This window comes from Taurulus bubalis, assembly GCF_910589615.1.
Source record: "Taurulus bubalis genome assembly, chromosome: 12".
Taxonomy (NCBI): domain Eukaryota; kingdom Metazoa; phylum Chordata; class Actinopteri; order Perciformes; family Cottidae; genus Taurulus; species Taurulus bubalis.
The window spans coordinates 13,205,565-13,230,006 of NC_136600.1; the positions used below are offsets into that span (position 1 = coordinate 13,205,565).

General features: G+C 42.7%; 1 protein-coding gene across 1 annotated transcript in view; it reads left to right on the forward strand.

Annotated features, from left to right (window-relative positions):
* The window catches only part of iglon5 (IgLON family member 5), a gene marked incomplete at both ends in the record, with an annotated part of 96,459 nt that overhangs the window by 59,085 nt on the left and 12,932 nt on the right, over positions 1–24,442 (forward strand). The window contains 2 exons of the mRNA XM_079227801.1: positions 20,117–20,195; positions 22,672–22,904. Of these exons, the coding sequence (XP_079083927.1) occupies positions 20,117–20,195; positions 22,672–22,904 (312 nt within the window). The remainder of the gene's footprint in view (positions 1–20,116; positions 20,196–22,671; positions 22,905–24,442) is intronic.

Sequence of the window (24,442 nt, forward strand, 5' to 3'; positions counted from 1 at the left end):
AGGGATCAATGAAGGCTTATCTTATCTTAAACTATAACAATACATAATTTATTTGTTAATTATACTTTGTTTTATTGATCTGAATCTGCAAAGTAACAAGTCATTCACGCTGTAAAATAAATGTAGTGGAGCAAAAAGCAAAATGTTTGCCTCTGAGTTGTAGCGTCGAGGAATATGTTATATGGACACATTAAGGTCGGTATACAAAAACAATGGGGGACCAACAGGCCTAGATGGAATAAACTAGATATTGAGATATGGCAGTTCTACAGCTCCTTTAAAAAAGGTACAGCGACCAGACATGCTGACTAGTCCGGAATTCTCTGTGAAACATGCTCACTATTGCTCACTAAAGGTTCTCAACAGGATTAAAATGCAAATGAGAATATACTATTTAGTGCTTGTTTTCAGGGCTTAGCTAGACGTTCATCATGTTCTGTCACACTTATTATGTCCACATATTAAAACATTACACGTATGAATTGAACACATGCATTTGGTGATTTGAAGATATTGTCAGCCTACCTAATGCCCATGTCTTTTCTGATATGATATTCAAATTGTGCATATTCACAATCAACTTTATATGTGATTTATCCACTAAGGAGTTGGCACACAACAAACCTGAGGCCTTCAGTGTCTGGGACCCTAGGGCACTTGCCCATGTTGCCTGGTTGGTAATCCAGACAAATACAGGGAACAACAGGTGTGTGTGTGTGTGTGTGTGTGTGTGTGTGTGTGTGTGTGTGTGTGTGTGTGTGTGTGTGTGTGTGTGTGTGTGTGTGTGTGTGTGTGCGTGCGCATTTATGTTGGTTTGCACAGAGTATGTGCGTCTGTACACATACTGGGCAGGTGAAGGATGAGCACTGCAGTGCTTTGGTGCAAGAGCTTGTGGTTAGAAATCACAGGGGGACACAAGTGACTTGATTCACCCTGTGCCTCATATAGATGCTCACCCTTCTTCACAACACACACACACAAACACACACACACACACACACACCTTGAGGATATAAGAAAAGAGAGAGAGGTGAAGGGAAGAGAGAACCCTCACATCCTTTTAACTGGGTCTCATAAATCACAGACAGCAGCATGGCAGGATTATGTTGTCAAGTAAAAAAAATGTGATGTGTGTGTGTGTGTGTGTGTGTGTGTGTGTCCAAAGTGCTGCTGCCTAAGGTAGGACAGGTGGCGAAGCATTGACACAGCATTGTTCAGTTGCTGTTTGTTGAAAAAGGGATACATAAAGCCACCTCACAAGACGGAGACAGCTGAACGACTTGAAAAGGCTCATCTAAAAAACTAAACAGGTGGATGAGAAGCTGAAACAGAGACATAGAGGTTTCACAGCGAGAGAGAGGAGGGCACAGAGTGTATTTGTGTATATATGAGAAAGGAAAAAAAGAATTAGGATGGTTCAGTAGATTCATCAAGAGAGAGAATGAAGAAAAATGCTTGAAAAATGCTTCTTGATAGAATGGGGGAAGTGAAGTGGGAGTATATTGAGAGGCAGAGGAGAAAAGATGGAACGAATGAGAGAGAGAGATGGAGGGGAGAGAGTCCATCATAGATCTGTGGTTGCAGGCTTCAATCAATTATTAACGCCATGCAGATTAGCAGCCGAGCCGACAAACGATGCAATGATGGCTGTCAGTTTCCCCCGCACCGCCGCCTACCTCAGGGAATGATGGAGAATGAGAAAACGACAGGGGGAGAAGCAGAGAGGGGAAGAGCAATGATGAGAGATGAATTGAGAGAAAAAAAAGTTGGAGCAAACTTGTTTTGTGGATTGTTTATTCCTCTGGGAGGGAGATAGATGGAGGGCCACGGTCTGTATGAGCAAGTGATGAGTGTTAGTATGGGCAAGAGAGGTCTCATGATTGGATGAAGCAGTAATTAAGTTCAGTTTAGATTTGGGACATATGAAGACATATCCTGAGGCGATATGAGAACTGGTTAGAGATGCCATTTTAGTTTTTTTTTAAACCATGGTAGCTGTTTCTTTAAAACTACTGCTTGTCTATTTAGAGTTCCTCAGACTGACAGATGATTCCATTGTAACTCTGACAGCTTTACGGAGAAGCAGTGGGGGCGAGGTTAGAGAAGTGTCAATGGATTGTTTTTCAGAAGTTGGGCTTTGGTACTTTTTCTACATTTCCTATCAAGGGAATATTATTAGGTTTTTGGACTGGTTTAATGACCTTGGGCAAGTGGACATTGTGATGGGCATTTCCCTCTATTTTTCTGACCTTGTATAGACACAAGTATGCATCTATTGACTAAAAAAAGATTAATTGAAAAGTAAAATAATGATTTGAATTTGATTGCTGTCATTTAGCGAAACACAGACTTTGCCTTTCCTTATAACTTTTATTGTGTAGATCATACACTATTTATTCTAATTTCCTGACTTCTGACTCTTGTTTTCAAAAGGGCTATTTGTTAGCTAGTGAATCATCTTAAACTTAAACAGGTTCAGATTATGTACTATATCACATAATATATTACTACCATGATAAAAAATGACTTATTCTGTGACCAAATAGATTATATTCACATTGCCCATGCTCAGTTTGTTAAGGTAATTGGTGATTAAAAGCGAGCAGCACAAGAAATGTTCTGTCTTTTTAAAGTAAGTGTAAAAACATGTGAGACGTTGTTAAATTAATATTTATTAAAAAAATAATTAAATGTATTTTTACATAACATGTAACACAGCCATTACACCTCCAAAAAAGCTGTGAGATTTTTAAGTTGAAATGCCACAATCATCATCAATCATGTAACACCAGAGGGAACATTTAGAACTTCAAGTCTACCTCAATACTCTGTGTTTAGTCCCTGAAAGTCCAGCATTTTTTTCCCCATGTGCTTTGTCTAAAATGTCAAGAGTACAAAAGCACAGCAAGGTGATGCTGCCCACTTTCCCAAAAAGTTTCAGTAGACAGAGGACTTGAACCTCTGACCTCTGCATGGGAGAACAGCTTTAACCTGGGGCACCGAAAGCAACCATCATTGTCAAGGGAGATGATGATGATGACTAGTCGGTTTGTTTGCAGAGCGGAAAGAGACAGGAGAAAAGGGAGGGTGAGAGAGAGGAGGGGAGGAAAGCGTTGGGGGGGAAGGATTGTTTGGCCCTGAAATGCATCATAATAGAACCCTCCAGTGCACCACAGCTGGGACACCCTTGAGTTAGCACAATTAACCTATGCCCCCATTGGTGCTATACATAGCTCCCTATAGAGGTTACTATAGAATAGTACAGAGCGGTACCATTTGAGCTTGTTAAATCTTCCAGAATTCATAAATCATTCAGCGTTACCTCAGGATGCGCTGACCATAGAGGGACATCCACACACGATACACTCAGTGGGCACAATCTACTCTCTGATGTCCTTGTGTACAGTACTCTAAGTATGATGTTAGAGCTGAGGGTTGGGCTCAGGTACATGCTCGTCTGGCGTTCACAGCTATCAGGGCAGCAGCAGGCTGCAGGGGATGCGTCCTGAAGGATCATTTATGTTCATGGAACCGATTATATTTAGTTTTTTAAAACTCTTTTGGTATTAACATTATATTCAACTCAAGTTAAGCACTGAGATTTCTTAATCTAGAAATGGCAAACTGAGCTCACCTAAAATGGGCACGCTCACAAATACTTGTACCTCCAAATAGTGGTAAAGATATGAAGTGACTCCCAATCTTTTTACATTCTGATCCCTTAAATTAAAGCAATGTCGACTTGCAGACGTTGTTTCAATTGTGTATAATAATATAATATATAGTACTTTTTAGAGGAATGTGTATATCAACAGGTACCATACATACGTGTGTGTGTGTGTGTGTGTGTGTGTGTGTGTGTGTGTGTGTGTGTGTGTGTGTGTGTGTGTGTGTGTGTGTGTGTGTGTGTGTGTGTGTACACGTATGTATAGTATGTTACGTGTTAATATGTTTGTAGTTGTCAGCAATAACCTTGATACGAGAAATATTATAGTGGATAGAAATCATTGTACCACAACAATGAGATTCAAGCTACAATAGACAGGAATAATGCGATTTTCATGGAGACCTTGGAGTTTCTTTTTACTGATGAGGTAATTGTTCCAAACTCCACTCCCTCCATCATTTTACAGTTTGCACACTTCCATTACTGGTGCCTTCACCCACTCTGATGCTTTTTTAGACTTTCAAAGACCAAGGCCAGAATGAAATAAGCATTGAATGCAGCAAGTTGTGTGAGTGGGATTAAAAAAAAAGAAGGAAAGGGCGTGTTGCTGCTGCGTGGAAAGAAGCAAGGCTTCAGCGTGTTTTTTGTTTTTTTTGCCCAAAGGCTCCCTTGCGGGCAAACCAGCTGCAAGCTTGCCAGAAAGAAACAAGGTTTTACAATTAACCAGAAAGCCAGAAAGATGGGTGGTGGAGAAAAGGGCAAAACAAAAGTACATTAAAAGAGAGTAAGTGGTCTGTCTAGCTGAAGTACATATTTCAGTATCTCCATGCAACTGGAAGGAAGTGGGGTTTAGTTGTGGGCATACTGTATGCAGCAATGTGTTGGGTTCTATCATCCTTTTTTAAAAAAGGCAACGGCAGACGGTTTATCGCTGCAGCACTCTCTCTCTCTCTCTGCCTTTCCCTCTTTGTTAAGCCAGGGCCCTGCCACCAGCGGCCGCCTGCTGCACCATCTGTGGCTGCAAAGTGCCCAAAATTCATTAGTGGAGAGAGACTAGGGAGAATCCACCAGGAGGGTGATACAACGGGAGACAGGGAGGGAAGAGAGGGGACCGAGAGGACAGGAGAAACTGACTTTTTAAGCTTTTTAATGAAACATCTCTCTCAAAAGAGTGTAGAGCAGAAACGAGAGGAAACGAGTCGGACTCAGACCATGAAAATGGAGTCGAGAAGGTTGAGGTGAACCGAGCAAACGAGAGAAGGAAGAGATGATCCAGAGCTAAAGAGAAGAAGAAAAAAGCGCGAGGAATGTAGTGAAGCAAATGGAGAAATGAGGCGAGAAATGAGAGGAAGTGACAACAGAGAGAGAGAAGCTTGTGGAGATGGGGAGCCGAGGAAGAGGAAGACTAACGGGGGGGGGCCTCTGTGTGGCAGCGAGAAGTTATTTGTGCCTGTCAGACTAAAGATCAGGATTTGTGCGACACATCTGTACTAAATCTCGAACGACAATCTGTCTGTCTCTGTCTTCATCTGGGGAGCTGCGTCTCTCACTCTCTCCATATTTGTTTTAACTTATAACCATTATGCACATCTGCTTTGTTTCTGTCCTGCTTCTGTTTGGAATTACATATCTGCTATATTTGAGATAATCTGCAGTGATGATCTGTGACAGGACGCCCAAGCGTTTAGTTTCTGCTGCCCATTCTAGAGGGGATACTATTTTCGTGCTTTCATTTCCATTATCTTAGTTCATATTTCCCCATATTTTGATTACCTTTCCCTCTTTTCTGCACTTCATTGCGTTACCCTTGCTCCATATCGTTCTCCGTCTTCCTCAGCATTCCCCGGGCTGTTCTTCCTCCTCCTCATCTCTTTCCGTCACCGTCTCAACCTCCCACTTTCCATCACCCCCTCCCCCCAACCGGCTCTCACACCATCATCTATCCGCAGCACTGACTCATGATTCCCATGACGGCTGCGAGGTGACAGGGATCATGGAGCTTTGTGAAACTTGCATGGCCAGATAAGCTGCTGAATTAGAGAGTGGAGACGATCAGCTTTGGCGTTGCAGGGGAGAGGAGAGGAGCGAGCAGGTGAGAAGATAAGAACACAGGGAGGTGAGTAGAAGAGAGGAGGAAAAGGGTGAACGAAGACGGCAAAAGGAGAGCAAAGCGGTTGGGTTAGGATGAGTAAAGTATGAGGAAGGAGCTGAGATGAGGGTATTTAAGGTTACTACGCCTGTCAAGCTCTCCGATGACGCTGGCAGATTTGTCCAAAAATTTGAAGTAATTTTTTTATTCGGCCGTTAATTTAAGACGTAGAAGAAGAGGTAGACGAAAGCAGGCTTCTCGGTTCTAGCCAGCTATGTTGATTTTGCTGGCTGAATCTTGTTGAAATCGTGTGAAAACGGGTTCTTAACTGCACACTCCAACAGTGCAAAAAGACCAACCAACTGTACAATCAGATGGGTTTTTATTCTAATAAAATCCAGTTTGGCAGCTTAGCTTACATACTTTTGTTTGTATTTTACATTATGTATCTATATATGTTTTTGCGTTCAAAGTAACAAGTGAAAAGGCTTTTAGGGGAGAACTAGCCGACATGCTTGGCAGACGTAATGCTATAGTGGGTAACGCTGGTCTGGAGTTGCTGAAGTGTAAACTCCAGCAATTGAATTGAACTCCCTAAAATCTGGGAAAGAGCTGGACCGAGCTGATAAAGTCTGTTCTTACTAAATCCCTGTGCACACTGCATCGAAATGTGGACACACAGTTCAATCAGGTGACACACATCAGATGAAGAAAATATATTTGTTTATTATTAACAGATGATATGTAACGATAAAGTTTCGAGTCTTTGGCGCTTGGACTCTACAGGGAGATTTGTAATCGAGGGGCTTCTGCCCTGAGCAGCAGCAAGATAAATCCCCCGTGGAGTCAAGACACTGGTGGTGCTGATGAGGTAATGAAGCTGATGGATCTGCAAAGACTGGGCGGAGATGGGGAATTGGAGGGGTGCGGAACAGCAGCAATCATATTTGAAAGAGACAGCAGCAAGATGATTAGCTAACGATGTAATTGTTTCGTTGTGCTTATTGGATTGAGAAAACCAGCTGATCTAAACAGCTGATATCGTGATTGACAGCCCCGAAAAACGACGCAAGGACATTTTGAGTGAGCATGCGTGAGGAGCGAATGGCATATGAGAAATAAACTACGAGCCTAAGCACACAAGAGTCTTCCTGACTGAACTCACGCTGGCGCTTCATTTGCGAGGCTGCGATTGGATAAATGGTTTTGGGGGAGAGGTTTAGGGCTAACTGTATTATCAGTCCTCAGATTTATTGTGCATGCAAGCTGACAGCGTTGTATGCAAACATACACTGTGTACCCTATGGCAACAACATGGAGAATGACAGCCACGCTCACAATGTGAAAGAATTATGCAAACGATGACAGCTATCGAGAAGTAAGGAGAAGGCAGAGGGAGAAAAACATCTCATTTGATTCTGACAATGTGTCCAGCTCAGTGCGTATAGGATTCAAACCAAATTAAAATCCCCCTGATAAAAACAACTGCAGGAAGTAAAGAGTTAGAGGTCAGAATATGTTTAGAAAAAAAAACAATGAGCTGCCACTTAGTGTTCTCTCTCTTTTTGTATTGCTTCTTCTTCCCGTCAGCTTCTAATATCATTCTCCTTAATACATTAAGGTAGTGTATGTAGTCTATTGGTGAAATAGTGTTGAACAGCAGTTTTGGTTTTAGTAGATTTAGTTTTTACTTCATCAGAGACAGTTTCTTTTTTTTAAGACTCACCAGTATGCGCCAAGGCCAATCAAATTTAAAAAAGGAGAAATTCTGTGTAGCCTAGACTAATGTACCAATTTCTCAGCTGACGGTAGCCTCAATAGAACGAAATGCAGAGCAGGTTTTTTTTTTTAATATTAAGTTTCAAGGGCATATTGTATTGTGGGTAATAATTTCTCAATCTAACATCTCACACTCTTGCTCCAACAGTACAATTCAAGGAACCACATGAAATCTCTAGCTTTAACAAAAGTGGATGAGGCAGATTGCGGCAAAGTGGGTACACCAAAAAAAAAGTCAATTGCATTACCACAAAATAATTCCTAGAACACATTGAACATCATAGATCGATGATACGTTACATAACAGTGTAAAAGAATCCAAGAGCGGATTTCTTTTGTTTGAAAATATTCATCTAATCTTCTCTAGCATCTTTGTTCAAAAAAGTTTTTGAATGTACTGAGACGAGCATAACACTTTCTTGCTGAAGGTTAGCTTGTGATTCAGGGGGTTGATTTCAATCTTTTAATGTAAGGAATAAACATCTGGATAATGTTTTGTGGGGTCATTTGCAGAGGAAGTTGGTGCCGATGCAGTACGGTGTGAGTAAAGATAATGAGACGGATCGTAAAAAGGTTAGAAATGATGTACTAAAAAGCAATCTCATCACGACACATGCACTTGCTCACCTGCTGAATAGTAATAATGAATGACATGTAAATTAAGGAAGCTGTCTGATAGTCTTATCAGTGTGTTTCACACTACTGTACACTGAGGCCATATGACAAACTCTTTGCGACATTAGCATGCATTTTTACACTTAAACTTTCTGTTAATTTTGAAGTATTTTAGGGAGAAATATTTCTTAGAGCACAGAAAAGGCTTTCACTTGAGCAAGATTCCTTGCCATACACATTCATATTTTCTCTTTGTCATTTGCAATACATCCTGGCAGCTGTGCTTGTTTTATTATTAATATTTCAATTTATGTCTCAGGAATATGGCTACGTCTTGAGGTCCATTTCTTCCGTAGTGTATTATGTAAAGCATGGTTGGCTAAACCTGGAAGCTTCTATCAGTCTTTAAATTGCATGCGGTTACGTTTTGGGAATAAACTACAATGTGGCTTGAGCATATTTGTAATATAATGCACTGTATGTTAATTGCACTTCTTAATTTGAACACTCACTATCGTCATTACCATTATTTGTAACTACTTGACCATAATTGATTGCTAGTGGATGAAAACATTTACCTCGTGGATTGGGTAAACAAGAGAAAAGACAAAACATTGGGAAAATATGTACTTTTTCACAGAAGTCAAGGGAATGAAAGAGTTTAACGTTAGAAGACACCATGAAACTAAACATCAGTCCCACATTTCTTGCCATGTAACTGGCTGAAAACTAGGCATTTACGATTGTATGGCCCACAATAAAAAAAAATGTGCGGCTTCCTTTGCTGTAAAGTGGAAGATTTTACAGTCTTTCTCAAGTGGGAATGTATGTAATGTGTATATAAAGTCTGCTTCTATATTTTGATGTGGGTATAATGCAAATGTATAAGGAAAGGCTGCAATCTTCACATGCCTGTGTTCACAGCTCATTCTCACAGGAGGAAGAGGGGAGCTGCAGATCATTTTCAATGCTCCACATGAAGGAGCATTAATCCAACTCAAACAGCTCCGAGGAGACGGACCCCTAATAACTTATGATGACTTAGAAATGTGTTTATGTTTGTAACAGTGCACTGAAAGATTAATAACCCATACACAATGTGAGTTATACAACCTTTTCTGCGAGAGAACACAAAAGGAAAACAGCGGAGAAACTGATGTGTAGCGATAAATGAAAAGCAAATTAGCCAGTGGCATTGTATTTAATTACACATTATTCCTATCACAGCTTTAGTAATGCCCCTGATTTCCTCAATGGCCTCAGGCTTTGGTAAAGCAGCTTTATCAGTTAGATGAGCCAGCAGATTCATCAGTGGCTCAGTCCACCAGGGCTGACATAAACACACAGCTTAGCTTCGCCCCAAGTAGCTGGCTGCATGCGTGTTTCCTGCTCAAACAGACAATGACACTTTAATTCACCTTTTAACTTTCTTTTCATCTCGTTTTTCTCGATTCTCAGTATTTCTTTTGTGCATGTCATACACAAGACCCCTCTCCGTTCTGCTCAGCAGCAACGCTGTAATGGGCTTTCTATCGATTTGCTTTTTAATACAACGGCCACTCTCTAAAGAAATACCCAGAGCATGGCATCACCCAGGCTGAAAGAAGGGGTTGGAGGGTGAAAAGAGAGGGAGACTGGGTTATATTTTTAACTCAACAAGATGAAGAAAGAGTAACCAGGGAGCATGTGAGCGAGACTATCACGCTGTTGAGGGAATGGGTCGGGGCTTACCTGCAATTGAGCAGTGACAGCACGCCGGTGGAGCCAAAAGTTAGCCGGGTTGTCATCTGCCCTCCATCTGTTGCGAGACGAGCACGCAGAGAGACAGAGAAAGGAGGCATGTTGGAGGAGAGGGCACTGCTGGCGAACCAAGCTTTGTTCCACAAAAGGAACGACCCCATCCAAACTCCCTCTGACTTACAGTCCAAGGCCCGAGCTTGGTGGTGGTGGTTTGAATGTCTGCCACAAGCTCTCCAGCCCAGCTGTAGCCAAACATAACTGGCACGGCGTGCTATGTGTGCAGGAGCTAGCGGAGCCGAGTCACAGCAGTGGAGCAACAATGGCAAGAGCTGCCGCGATTCCGAATGCAAATGAAGCCCATCCACAGCTGTAAGGGCGGCTGTGGGCACAGCCAGGCGGAATTCAAATGCACACAAACAGGCGGAAGTATGCAAACAAATGCACGTAAACACACACACACACACACAAACACACACACACAGATTCACAAAACGCACGCAGAAAACCGTTTTACACAAGCTTGCAAATACATAGATGCACATTCATTCACCTTCTCTTGCGCACACACACACACACACACACACACACACACACACACACACACACACACACACCGTCTCAGTGCACTGCACCATGCCTCCCCTCCTTTATTCCCCCCTTTTCTCCCATTCCGTCCCTCAGGAGCACCCTCCTAAGCAGGTGTTAGCGGATTTTAGCTCCCTCAGGTAATTCTGTTTTGTTCTTCGCAGCAAGTGCTGCTGCTGTGAATTATCCTGACAGCACCTGACTCCTGGGCTCGGGCCCTCACCTCTCCTCTTCTGCTCCCAGCTTTGTTCCATCTCTTTGCCTGCACCCTGCTCCCCCATCCCTCCCTGCTCAGATCTCCTCCTTTCATCCTCACTCCCTCACCACCCCACCTGTGGTGCATGGTAGCGAGACCCCTGGACGAGCTGCCTGGTGGTGCTGAACAACGCATCAGCCCACCCTCACGCATAAACAAACACATGCATGCTGAGATGGTCCTACACACAAACCCTTTAAAAATGTTCAATCGCACACACATGCCAAGACATAAACACACATGCTGAGATGTAACCCAGGTGCACTTGAAGCCTGCTACGTTCACCGTCGCTGTCTGCATTCATTGAGATAGAGTGTGTTGATTTGAAAATGTTCCTCTGCTCCCCTGAAGCCAAAATGTTGTTCCCTTTTGTTTTGCTGTTTGCAAAATGGCACAGACAAAGAACGACTTATTTTAGATTGCTTATTACCACGGCGGCTTCAGACAGCGGCAAATTGCCCCTCATTCAGACATCACAATTAACTGGTCTCATTACTCTGTTTGAGTATGTTACATATTTTGCATATTTCCACAGAAATATGTCATTATCAGCATGAAATGAATTGTTGGGTGGGAAGGGGTTGTTAATAGTCAGTGGTGGTAAAGGCTTATGTATGCAAACAAAAATAAAACATCCAAACAAAAAGCTAAATGAGATCTTTTATTAAGCCCCACATTGAATTGAGATTTTGTTAAAAATTCACTGAATGCATTTTCAGCACCTCGTGTTTTGTCTTTAATGGAAATTGCATGATTTCATCTTTTTCATTGTAAATGAATGTCCAGATTAACAACAGCGGCAGTAATTCTCAAGCGCTCATCAAAGTTATTTTTAACCCGTTAGTCTTACTTTTCAAGTGTGTCATAAACGGCCATTGGCAGCTTGCGTTGGCTGGCCATCCATTTCACACATACTGCCCAACACTCAACTGACTTTTTGATGCCTCATTCTTTTTGACTCCACTTTAGAGCCAATGGTCCTATCAAAATAACTGCTCCCATGCTATTACACTCCTTTGTCTCCTGTCACTATCGCCCAGTAATTGCTGTTTTTATTGTAGCCTCTTAGAGGCTTGAGTGTAAACTATAGGGTAAGCCTCGCCACTGTGCTAGAAGCTTAACCGCATGGCTGGAAATATTTGTTCAGTCTCACAGCATCTGACAGAGCTTCTATGAACACTAAAAATATGGCACACCAGAACGTATTCACAGTTTAATTACACAGTTTTATTTATTTATTTTGAAAAAAAGACAGAATCAGTTCTTTCAGCAAACGCCAAGAAAACTGTTTAATTTGTGCAAAAGCAATTTGTTACAGTTATTTAAAAGACACTGATAAATGATGTTGTCCAGCATGTCAGATCAACCCCTTTTGTGTCGTTCAGTTTAATTGCAACAATTTGTTTTTTGCACATTGCCATATGTCATGTTCATCATGTCCCTGGCCAAAAACTGCAACGTGGTTATGAGATGGACGGCCAGATGGTGACGTTTCCACGTCCAATGATAGTCCAGTTAGACCCTCTCCTACAAGAAAAGAGAATATTGATCAACTTCATGCGTCTTGTTTTTATCTTCTTTAAATACAACAACATTTGATTGATTTGGTTGGGAAATGGTTGTGATCAGACGGCCACACTGTGACGTCCACTGCGAGGACAAGTATTACTCGACAACCATTTTTTTAAACATTTAAAAATCAATTTTTATTATAATTCCAGTTATGTGTAAATTATATTCCCGTCTCATTTTTAAGCCTGTGGTGTTTCTAAGACACAAACGTCTTCCAGGCTTTCTTTGGACACAGGAGAAATGGGCTTCAGGGCTTTTTCTGTCAGAAAGTCAGGAGACGTAGCAAAAAGAGTGACAAAGTCCATTTTGACAACTATATTTGAACCAAAACCAGACGTCTAATTGGGCGTGTCAATATTGAGCAGTGATTTGAAGAGCAGATCCCTGCTGTGTTTATATCTCGTTGTTTTAGGACACACACATATATACACCAATAGACACTTCTGACGATTATTTAACGCTTTTCAGCGGTCAGTAGAAGTTTGGCAACAAGAAACGTTCAATTGCACCATACTAGGCTGGGAGGGAGAAAATTGCCAGCATGCATGCGCATATGTAAACAATGCAAGTTTCAAAACATCTTTGCGGAAGTTCTCTGTGGAAGGAAATTACATGTTTATTAACCCTCAAAGATACACAAAATGCATTTGGGAGGAGATGCTGCATATAAACATCATCTTGTATGTAAAAAAACGTTTTCAAACCCCTCAAGAGTAATTTTTTACATAATACCCAGTATAATAGACATGCATATGAATGTGAAACTAACAATGAGTCAGTAATTTTTTGCTAATATTTCAGCCTTTCCATCCACTGTACCTTTATAGTGTTCCAGTATTATTGAACTCTCACAGGCTCAATAAGCAGTATAGACCTACAAGATTTCATGGATGCAATCCAAGACAATCTAAGACATTTGCATTGCGAACAATTTGCAACAGTGCCACGCATGGACAAAAGCGGAAACACCACAACAATATATGTCTGTATTCACATTTGTGAATAATTGAACTGGACAGAGCCGTGTTTTAAAAATACACTTATAGAGGCATTTGCAAGTGACACACATAAAAAAATAAACATTTTCCATGCATAGACCTCCCAACATTTGTTGTTCAGTCTTTAATGGTTTAAAGGTTTTTTAACGCTTTAAAGTATCATTCAAGGGCGACCCTCCATATTTCGCACACTGCTTTTACGATAACATAACATTTAAATGTAGATATTAATATGTGAACTCAGCGTCATTGAAGTGAAGGCCAAAAATGTGTGTTATTGTCCGAGGATGCTAGATGCAGAGCTACTTGGGGGTAAATCAGTATTTAAAGGTTCTCTGTTCCAACAGTGGCAGCACTTGCCCGCAAATCTGTCAAATTACCAGTGCACAGGGTGTATTTAGGGGGGTCTGCAGGGCCTTGTGTAAGGCCGGCGTGTGTATGTACTCGCTGGGAATGGAAGTAGCAGTTTAACTACTGTATTGATTCCGAGAGTGCTAAGGGGTTTAGGCGTCAGTGCAAGGAAAATGGGGGGTAAAAGAAAGCAGAGTGGGGCTCGTCCCTGGTTTTAGCACGCTTGGCTTTTTTCCCCAGCCACGCTTGATTCAATGGTAAAGATCTGTGGCTGCCCATTGAAGTTGTACAACTGCTGCATTGAGTACTGTATGGCTCCGTGCACTCTGCAGTGCTCTATTGATTGATGTGTGAAGAGGGATTAGAGAGTGGGAGGGAGGGAGGGAGCGGAGGAGATGCCGGGTGGGAGGGAGGGAGAGAGGGCCACAGCGACCAGAGGCAGAATTGTGGATTCAGCATGTGTACTATAAAAAAAGGGGGCAGATGTCACGTCTTTGGTAGAGGCCGAGTCAAACACCCGAGGGTGATGCTTTTTTGTAAATGCTGATGGTTTTGACATGCTTCTGAGCTCAAGCTGTGTTAGCAGTTGTATGTGTGTCAGAATGGTTGGTAAATGGGGGCCAATAAGACCAGCTTGATATATGTATGACTTTGAGAGACGAGCGGCAAAAATGGGCAATCGATCCTCTTGACGCGTTAGTACGAACTCACCAGAGCCACAGATCACGTAAACACTCCTTTTAGTCATCTCACGGCATTCTTTCCACAAAGAAAAAAAAAAACTCTTTGGTCCGTGAGGTTGGAAAAATGACTTCACCAAACAGATTCAAAACCATTCTTTCACCGTGACTTCTCTGACATTTCTTAGATTCCTGTCAAGTGGGTTCCTGCTGACATCCATTTTGCTTCACCAGCAGTTGTGGAAAGCAGGCAACCTGTATATCCATCGTTGTGCTGGTTGTGAGAGCGTCGCGCCCAGGTGGTTTCTCACTCCTCGCTCTCCCGTCGCTCTGTCCCTGACAGGTGGAAGGAGCAAAGAGGGGAGTCATGGATTTTTATCGACAGAGTAGAGGGGCTGAATGAGTAGTGGAGAGGAGGGGGAAGAGGAGGAGGAGGAGGAGGAGGAGGAGGAGGAGAGGTGGACATGAGGTTCGATTTGGGCCGTCCAGAGTTAATGGGATCAGACGAGGAAGAGAAAGGGGTATCTGTGCCGGTTAATGTTTAATCCCCCCACCCCCAACCCCTTGTCTCCTGCCCGAGGCTCCCAGCATCTGATCATCCTTGGGCTGCCTCTGTTCATCATCAAGGTGTCGGAAGGGAAGTGCCTCTGTAAATATTTAATTGGCTGCAGCCTGCCGGTGTTAATTATGCGGGTGTGTCTTTCCTTTGCTTTGCTCTATGCCCCATCGTTACAGACTGTGTCCTCGCACTTTCCTCCCCTTAATATCGATGCCACTTCACTGCTCCCTCTCTCTCTCTGCTACTATTAACGCCAATATGGCTATTATCACCTCACACTGCTGCTGCTACAACTGTATAACTACCTCTTACTGTGGCTGCTACGCAACATCCTGTAGTTCCTTATTCCACTCCAGCTTCGCCTCATTCTCGATGCTGTTTCTTTCTCAGGACCTCACCTCACCCTGGCTATCTATTTTCACCTCTCCCTTCCAACCTTGTGCTGTGCCTCACTCCTTCTCCTTTCAATTTCAAAACCACGGCAGCTTCCGTTAAAACGGATTATTGTTCTGGGTGTCATTATAGCCTCCGCTGTTATCCGTCTTGACGCCAATCATGCTTTCAGAAGTAGCTTTGCCGGCTCTATGTGTGCATTTGATCGTCAAGGGCAATGCAAAACAGTACAAAGACGGCCTTGCAAGGACTACACAGGCTAAAGTTGTACAGCTCAATAGAGCCCTACTCATAAGTGTCTGCCGGTAGCAAGTGCAATTACAAACAGGCACATGTAAAAGTCAAGAGAATACAAATCACATAATAGACGTCTCAGGGGTACGGAGAAAGCAGCCCTGCAATGCTGCCAAAGACACAATGCTGGAGAAGAGCACAGGGGATAAAACACTGAACCACAAGCAGAGAGGGTTTATATATATATATATATATATATATATATATATATATATATATATATATATATATATATATATATATATATATACACACACACACACCTATGGGCCAGCAATAGATAAAGTGTTATCCACAGATGAGTAACACAGATTTCTGTGTTTGCAGTAAAACAGCTGAACTGATTGACAAAACAGCTCCACCGGTAAAGCAATGGTCTGCTAGCACAGTGTTTTCCTGTGTGTAATCCCTCAGGCATCACCATCAAATTCTATTCTCTTAAAAATGCCAGACAAATCTAGCCCCGAGGCTCAATACTGTGTGCAGACAAAGGCTGCAGGGGGTCATTTGGACAGAATACAAGTAAGTGTGTGTGTGTGTGTGTGTGTGTGTGTGTGTGTGTGTGTGTGTGTGTGTGTGTGTGTGTGTGTGTGTGTGTGTGTGTGTGTGTGTGTGCCTGTATGGTATGGAGACGGGGTTTCCTTTTGACTGCCAAAACAGCAGGTCATAGCAAGGACAACTGATTCGGGTAGCCATGGCGCACTGTTTCTGCTGTAGACAACAGTGAGCAGGGAAATGTAATATGCCTGAGTTCTCACCAACACCAGGGGGCCACTGCAGGATTCACCACCAATACTGTTCTTACACGGTTATTTATCATTTCTCTATTCATACACTGCTTACTTGTGGTTTTATATAGGCTCAGGATTTGTCTCTCTCCGAAACAAATCCATTTTTGTCTTAGTAAAGTAGGGTACTAAAGCATTGAAGACAAAAAGCTTTCTTTTGGAATTCACATTGTGTTTGTTTCCGCATTTATAGTCTGCAGGGTAGACGGTGGGTTAAGCTTCCCCTTTGGCAAGCTGCACACCCTTGTTTTCTAGAGTGTCAATGGGCGAGACTCCTGAATCCTCCTGGTGGGTGCAGTTCATCAGCCTGCATGCTGAGCGCCAGGAGGGAGCAGAGACAAAAAAGCTGAATTTGAGAGAGGGATCAATAAAGCCAAAAGTAGCCCATGACTTGGTAGTGATGTTTGACGATTCTGTTTTGGCCGTTCAACAGCCCATTGCTGGATGCACTCCGGACTCATTATTGTTCCGTTTGATCATGTCCTCTGTGTTTGGACGGCAACATTTGAATTAATTTCCTGAAAAAGGGATAAATCATGTGGATTACATCAAAGGGTTTGCGACACATGCTGTCATCCAGCCAGATGATGTTTACACCCAACATTCCACTGTCCTATTAATGAGGCGCCGCAGATGCACACTTTATATTCATTTATCTGTAGAAGCAATAACCATTATAGCATTTAATTTGATTGCTGTGGCCAATTTTGAACAACAAAATCTCCAATGTGCTATACTCTTCACACAAAGTCTTGCAATCCTACATTTTGGGCTGGAAAGCATGGAGATTGAAAACAGGTGTATTGTATTAGGGAATGCATCATATGTTCATAATTAGTTTTTTACCAAAGGAAGTGTCAGATACTTTGGCATTTCGCTCAAGTCAACTCATGCCTCATTACAGTCTGACAGCTTTTAGTCTTGTTATACAGTAAGAAACCCAAGTGATATACTGTTTTGCACTTTAGACATTTTGAGGTTGATTCTCAAGAGACATTCAAGAGTGGAGCCACAGCAATCATAAAACCCCTTTTGGGTTAAATATTTCCCCATATGAGTGCATGTTTTCATGATTGTTTCAACTTTACTAGAATCTGCAGCCAGTTTATCCACATTATTCCTGAGGCCTGGCGCTGTACACATTGTGGTCTGCTTTAGATTTTCTATAGGGGCCAAAACAAAGTAGTTTAGCTGTCAAGCAAACGTTGATATATTTCTCAATGCTTTGTTCTCCAAAGTGGAAAAAAAAAGAGGATGAATGTTAGCTTTTGTCTCGGGACAGAGGTGGTCTCTCGTCTCTCAAATACAGATTCTGGTCCTGATTTGTTCTACACAAGCTGTTGATATCTATTACAGTTTTCATAGTCTGTGCCAAGGTCAATGCTTTCACTGCACGCTGAGCATTCAGAGTGAATGAGGGGTCATGAAAAAGGTTGCAATGTGCAGAAAGCAGGAAGATGCTAGATGCATCTGTGTGTGTTTGTCTCCCGGATCTTTGCTTAGAACGTTGTCACGATGAACTCACCCTCCGTCCCCGCTTGTCTGTCGCGTCGATGAGTGTGTTTGTGTATGTGTGTGCAAGTTAACACGTCCACGAGTTGTCCTGTGATGCAGTGTGGGAGAGGAGATATGGACTGAATGTGTTGGCCTGGTTATCGTGTTGTGCAGCGTCTGGAGGTGGAGGCGGGGCGACACAGGTTTTAGAATGCGAGGTGCCAATCGAGCTGTGAAAATGGGAATTCGAGTAGGGAAATGGGAATTGCTCCCCACTGGTTTGTAACCTTCGCAGTGTTGTTTGGAGCATTCAGCGTATGCATTCATCATTCATTCAATCAAAATGTGTGCGTCTTGCGTGTGTCCCACTGGTTACATTATGTGATGGCCTTTTCTCTACGTGTGTGTCTGCGATTGCGATTGCGGGGTAGTGTGTGTTTATGACAGTCACACCCGTCTCCAAGCCCCAAGCCCTGGGACTGAATTGAATTAACCTAAATAAATTCTAGTGTGTAGAGTACAGAGCACTTGAAAGGGAACAGCTGAGCACTTGAGCTGAGGACTGTCTGAGTCTAAGACAGGACGCATTAGCACAGCCATGCAACATTACTCTGTAATAAAAGCCACAGATGAACGAAAGCTTGTGACAGTTTTTCAACATTGGACACAATGGCCAATGTGCTATGCCCCTCCCCCAAGGCTTTCAGAGAGAGAGAGAGAGAGAGAGAGAGAGAGAGAGAGAGAGAGAGAGATGCAGCCAGTTCTGGGATCCTTGGCCGGTCTAGATAGCGCGGCAGCAGTGGCAGCAGCAACACCCATTAATGCGATTACAGCTTTTAGCAGGAGATTTTCGGGGCCACTTTTCTTTTGAGGCGTCATTAGTTTGTCCTCCTTTCTTGTTCTCCACCGGTATGTCAGCAAACAAAACGCACAAATGAGCAGCAGACAGCTACTGTAACTGCTGAGCAACACCATGCACCGGTGCACACACAACCGTACACACATGAATATATGAATACACAATGTAGCCTATATTTACTTTGAAATATCCACTTAGATATGCCAAACAGCACGGCATTAACAAACACGCAGAAAAGGCATAATTAGTCTGTATTTAAATAGATGATTAATTATAATTTAGGGAAGTTGTTCGTTCTCTGGACTTTCGGTTATGCAGTTTGAAAACCTTTGGATTTGGAATCCACGAAGTGCATCGTATGTCTGACGCCTCTAATTATTCTTTGTAATCAAACCATGATTCCACAAAAGACCCTCCTTTAATTCAAAGCCCACATGCTTGTAGTACTGCATTGTCTTCATTTTGGGTCGTATCTCTTCCCGGGTTTCCTAATCGGCATGCTTAACATGTCCTTGTGCGGTTATTTAACAAACCTTGAGGTGCTTCTAAGCTCCTCACTGCACCGGCTTCATTTCATAAAGTCACCATTTATTAAACCTCAAGGCTAGAACACAGCAAAGGCCCACTGGAGATATTGAGGTCATTTTGCAGGCAGAGGGAGAAGAAGATTGTCGGAGATGAAGGGGAGACACAAGCCGAGGTATCTGGTGTCATGCTGTGATTTGGCAGAGTCTCGATGCACCGGCCCAGGAGCGGCCCGTCGCAGGAGGCAATATCGCTGCCAACGTAGAAGGTCTTTGGTTATCTTTGTTTGCAGTCCAAGCAAGTTCACAAAAAATGACTTCAAACTACTTTAATGGGTTTTTCCCCACCCGTGTGTCTAAAACACAGCTCATAGATGTCAAGTTTGAATCTCCTCTTCAACTAATGGCACTCAGTAAGTGTGTGCGGGTGTGTTTGTGCTTTTGTAAGCATGTGCCTCTGTTCTCTGAGTGTGTGTGTGTGAGTGTGTGTGTTTGTGTGTGTGTGTGTGTGTATTGGTAGGCAGGATGAGCATCCCTTCTGTTACTGTTGCTGTCCCTTCATTTCACGCTCCGGCAGCTCCGCGTGAATCCTCTTCCCTTGGCTCATTATCAGCGCTGTTCAATGAGCGCGCATCCCGCCAGAATGCAGGGTAAAACCAAATCATTATTCAAGTATGGGGGTCAGTGCAGACGTTGTGACTCTTTTGTTTAGTATATTTATTACTTTCCCTTAAGGATACAGAGCACATCCCCGCCCAACCTGATTGGGTGAGGTAGTCGATTCTCAAGCACCTGACCTGAGATTGATGAAAGACAGTGTCTGGTGCCGTGATTGGATGCTCATCGGTTGCTTCTCTTTATTTTTTTCTGCAGCTTCCAGTGTGCACGGAGGAGAGTTCGGACACCTGCCGGACAACATTACAGTGTTGGAAGGAGAAAGAGTCACTTTGAGGTAACTCCTGATCCTACACCTGCACCTTCTAATTACATGAAAAATGTGTTTGTGTTTCTCCCCCCGCCCCTCTTCATGCCGATTTAATTACCAATTCTCTGTCACATAACTTCAATTAGGGGCCTCAAATTGTGCCATATTTTTAAACTTTGTCTGTCCCGGTGATAATTGAATGATAATACCCGTCACATGTCGCTGGAGTCATCCCGTCTGTCTGCAATCACCTTTTACTAAATGTACCAATAATGATGCGCAGGTCAGCTCAGTGGACGGACCTCCTCCGCACCTGACTAACTGTGAGTGATAAAGTAAAAATCACAGCTTTCTCCGGCACCCAGCCAAGCAGAAAAATAGCCAACAGCTCCCCCCACCCCCGTCGTGTGGATGTGACCAGGCTTGGCAGTACATTCAGCAGCGAAAAAAATAAATAAATCCAAGCCAACATTACTTTCATCACATTTAAGCCTACACCTATTCGGTTCTGTGAACAAATTATTCTTTTAGTTTAGTTTTCTCTTGCAAGAAGAATGGGCCGTCCACCAAAGTCAAACATGTTACAGGTCTGTTAATATTTGTCAACATCAACAAGTCTCTTTCAAAGGTGGGAGTCAAACAACCATGAAGGTTGATCTACAATGTTATCAAGACGTGTCGCCTGAGGCTCTTCTATTGACACAGTGGAGAAATCGAATCTATATCATTTATCTGGATGTTTAAAACACCAGAAATTCTGAACTGAACACAACTGGGTTTCGAAAAAAAAAGTGCTTTCAATGTCATCATTTATTCCTTTACAGTTTGGTATCTGGAAAGCTGTGAACTAGCAAATTCAAACCCTTTGTATTCGCTAGTGGTAATCCCCCTTCAGTTCTTTAAAACCAGCCTTAACAACCTTTTTGCCTATTCACTGTGAAAACAGAAGCTGTGCCACTACTTGTGGCTCCTTGTTGCTTAAGTCAACACTTGACCACTTCCACTAAAGGCTGATTATTCCTTCAGCACATGTTTTATGTGAATTCTTTTAAAAAGTAGTAACATTATCCAGTAACTCACAAGGAAAAAACACAAATATGAGATCAAAGTCTGAAAAAATAATCCAGTATTTTTTTCTTGAGTTTCCTTCTTGTTGACCATCTCCTGATCCCTCAGGCATACAGTATGTGTTATTTGGGTCTCCTGTGTTGAACCACCACTGCACCTGCAGTACTCCGGATATTATTCTGGAAGTTTGATTTCACGGTACAGAACTGACTTCAGTCGTGATTTGATGGCACATTTTGTAATCAGATGTGTGTAAGTTTAGTCTGCTATATGGACGTTTGGTAGCTGACAAACAGCAGACTAAACAGCCGCATAAATAATATCCATTTTCATGTAAAATCACTTTTGCCCAAGTGGCACAAATACTTGCGTTCTGCTTGAGACAATGCTGTTGTGTTGGCTTTGATGTGGCCCATTAAGACGAGGCACATTTGATGCTATTATGGTGCTCATTTCCTCTGGGTGTGCAGTCCTGTAGCAACATCATCAGTGCAGAAGTGATTAATTTTAAAAATAGATTAATAGATAGTGTACACAGATAATGATCTTTTTTTTTAAATGGTGGGATTTCTTACTGTAACGTTTCTATCTAAATTAACCAGCCACAACAGTTAATCAACATAAAGTATTTTCTTCTTCTTTTCCTCTTTTTCTAAACCTGTTTGGCCCTCAAGTCACATCAGCCCAGTGCCTTGCAGTCGGTTTGTTAAAGCCTTCCAGGCTAACCTGCATCTTGGTGTCACTGCCACTGACTTGGCAGGTGATCTAAGATCTACCTCAACCTTGATATTTATCGAGGTCACATCAATTAAACATGAGGACAATAGAGGCCAGGCCTCGCAGCTAGTTGAAGCTGGGTAAGGACATCTAGTGGCCAAGCCAAGAATTGAAGTGACACCTTTGGACCTTGGTTCCGATTTTGAAGCGTGCCACATCCTTTTTGGAACAACGCCAGGGATTTACTGCGCTTTAATCAACACCCTCACTCATATCCTTCCTTATTTCCACACATTTTACAACCGCTTCTCATGCGTTGCTCACAACCTACAGGGCACGCATGAGGGGACCCTGAATGGTTTGATTAGTAGAAAAGGAAGTGAATCATGTGCTATGACCTTTGCAGTCACTGTATTTCCATGTATTTGAATACCTATGGGAGATTTTGGACTAGCATGTTTTTCCACGCTCCCCACCATCATAAAACCACCAAAAGAGAGAGTACTTTGGGAAAATGATGTCCAATTCTTTCAGTAAAAGAAATGTGTGTAATCTATTCTGAGGTGCATTGAAGCGCGTCAGCTGTATGCAAAACACTGTGTCAAAACAGTTATTTTGACATTGCATCCGTGTGTATATCCTTATGTAATGATAAAAACACCTCTCAGCCTTATTTAGGATCAACCCTACTCATGTCTCTCACTTCCGGCCCACTCAGATGTCGGATCGACGAGGAGGTGACGCACAAGGCCTGGCTGAACCGCTCCAACATTCTGTTCACGGGGACGGACAAGTGGTCGCTGGACAAGCGTGTGACGCTCGCCAACAGCAACAACAGTGACTTCTCCATTCACATCGACCAGGTGCAAGTAACCGACGAGGGGCCCTACACTTGCAGCTTCCAGGCCAATAACAAGCCCCGCATTGCCCACGTCTACCTCATTGTCCAAGGTGAACAGCCGAGTCGAGACAGAACAGGAATCTGTCACAAGTGACTTAAAGCCTGCAGATGTGATGCAAAAAATAGCAATGTGTGCATCGATCTTACTATAAACAGCCTTGGTTACAAACTAAATGGCTTAATTATGCTTTTCGTCATTCATCCAAGCATAGTGCTGTCTATTGGGTGTGATTTAGGTTTGACATCAAGGGAAGCAATTAAGATTTACTATGGTTACGTTTCAGTGTTCCTTTTCTGATTAATCAAGGTTAAATGTATAATGGAACAGTAGATAATGTTTTTGTATCATGGTTGAGAATACAAGGTTGGTATTTATATCAAACTGCAATTACTTGCTTATGTTTTGAAAGCTCAATTGGCCTACGTATATGTGTGCGGCTTTAGAAAAACAAGCTGAGCAGGCGACATAAAGTCAGTTTCAATATGAAGGCCAAGCCCATTTGTTATTTCCATGTGACCAGGTAGGGTTGCTTGTCTTCATAAGCAGAGCGTTAAGCAGATCAGATGGGTGCGGATGTGTGTGGAGGAGATGTGGTACACAGGGGGGGTGATGTCCAAGTGCCTGACTTAATAACTGACAGTGCAGGACCACGACTGGGGCTCAGTCATCAAGTCAGCAACTAAGTGAGTGAGAGTCTGACTGATCCTGAGTGACATGATGTATTGGCACAGAACTGCCCAGAGGATGGATCTCAGACCTGTTCCCCCCTGCATGTGTACATTTGTATGCATCTTTAGGATAGTGCTTTGAGCAAATTGCATTAATACACCACCGACAGGATGAAACTGAAAACATTTGAAACAGGATATATTAGGGTACATTCTGCTGGAATGAAACAATTGGTCTGGCTCACAGCTCACGGGTGGCGGAGACAATGTCAGCTGCTTACTAACAGACTTTTCGTACTGCAGCCAAACAAACAACTCTTGTCTGCAGGGTGCAGAGCTTGGCACAGATGACCATATATACCTAATTCCAAATCGCCTGCAATTCCAGCCCTAGCTTGATATCACACAAAATAATTACACCCTCAAGTCAGTGCATCAAGCAGGAGCAGCTTCACCACCACTCCAATCTGTGCTTTATCGCTGCAAGTATTCAACTCCAGCAAGATAGAGAAAAATGGGATCCTCGGTAGATGTCTTGCAAAAAAAGCAATCTCAGGGCTGAGCTCATTAAAATCAATGATAATGGGCCATTTAAATTCAAGGGGCCATCTTGTTATCAAACTAAATACATGCATAGCGCGCCAACCCTTCATGAGTTTGGGGCAAAACGGTATCCAGGAGCGGCCTTTCACCTAAAAAGTAAAAATTCCAACCACTTCTACGCATTGTCTTCTTTTCTTTAAAATGGATTAGATGTCAGAAGAAGGAGAATTCCCATTTGCAGCAATTTAGAATTCGGTGCATTTTAAGCAGACAGACAAGCATATTGTTGCACAGTTCAGTAAGCACGGATCATTAATCAGCTGATTGCCTCTCTGTCTTAGGTGCACAGATTTGCATCATACCTTAAGCACCTTAA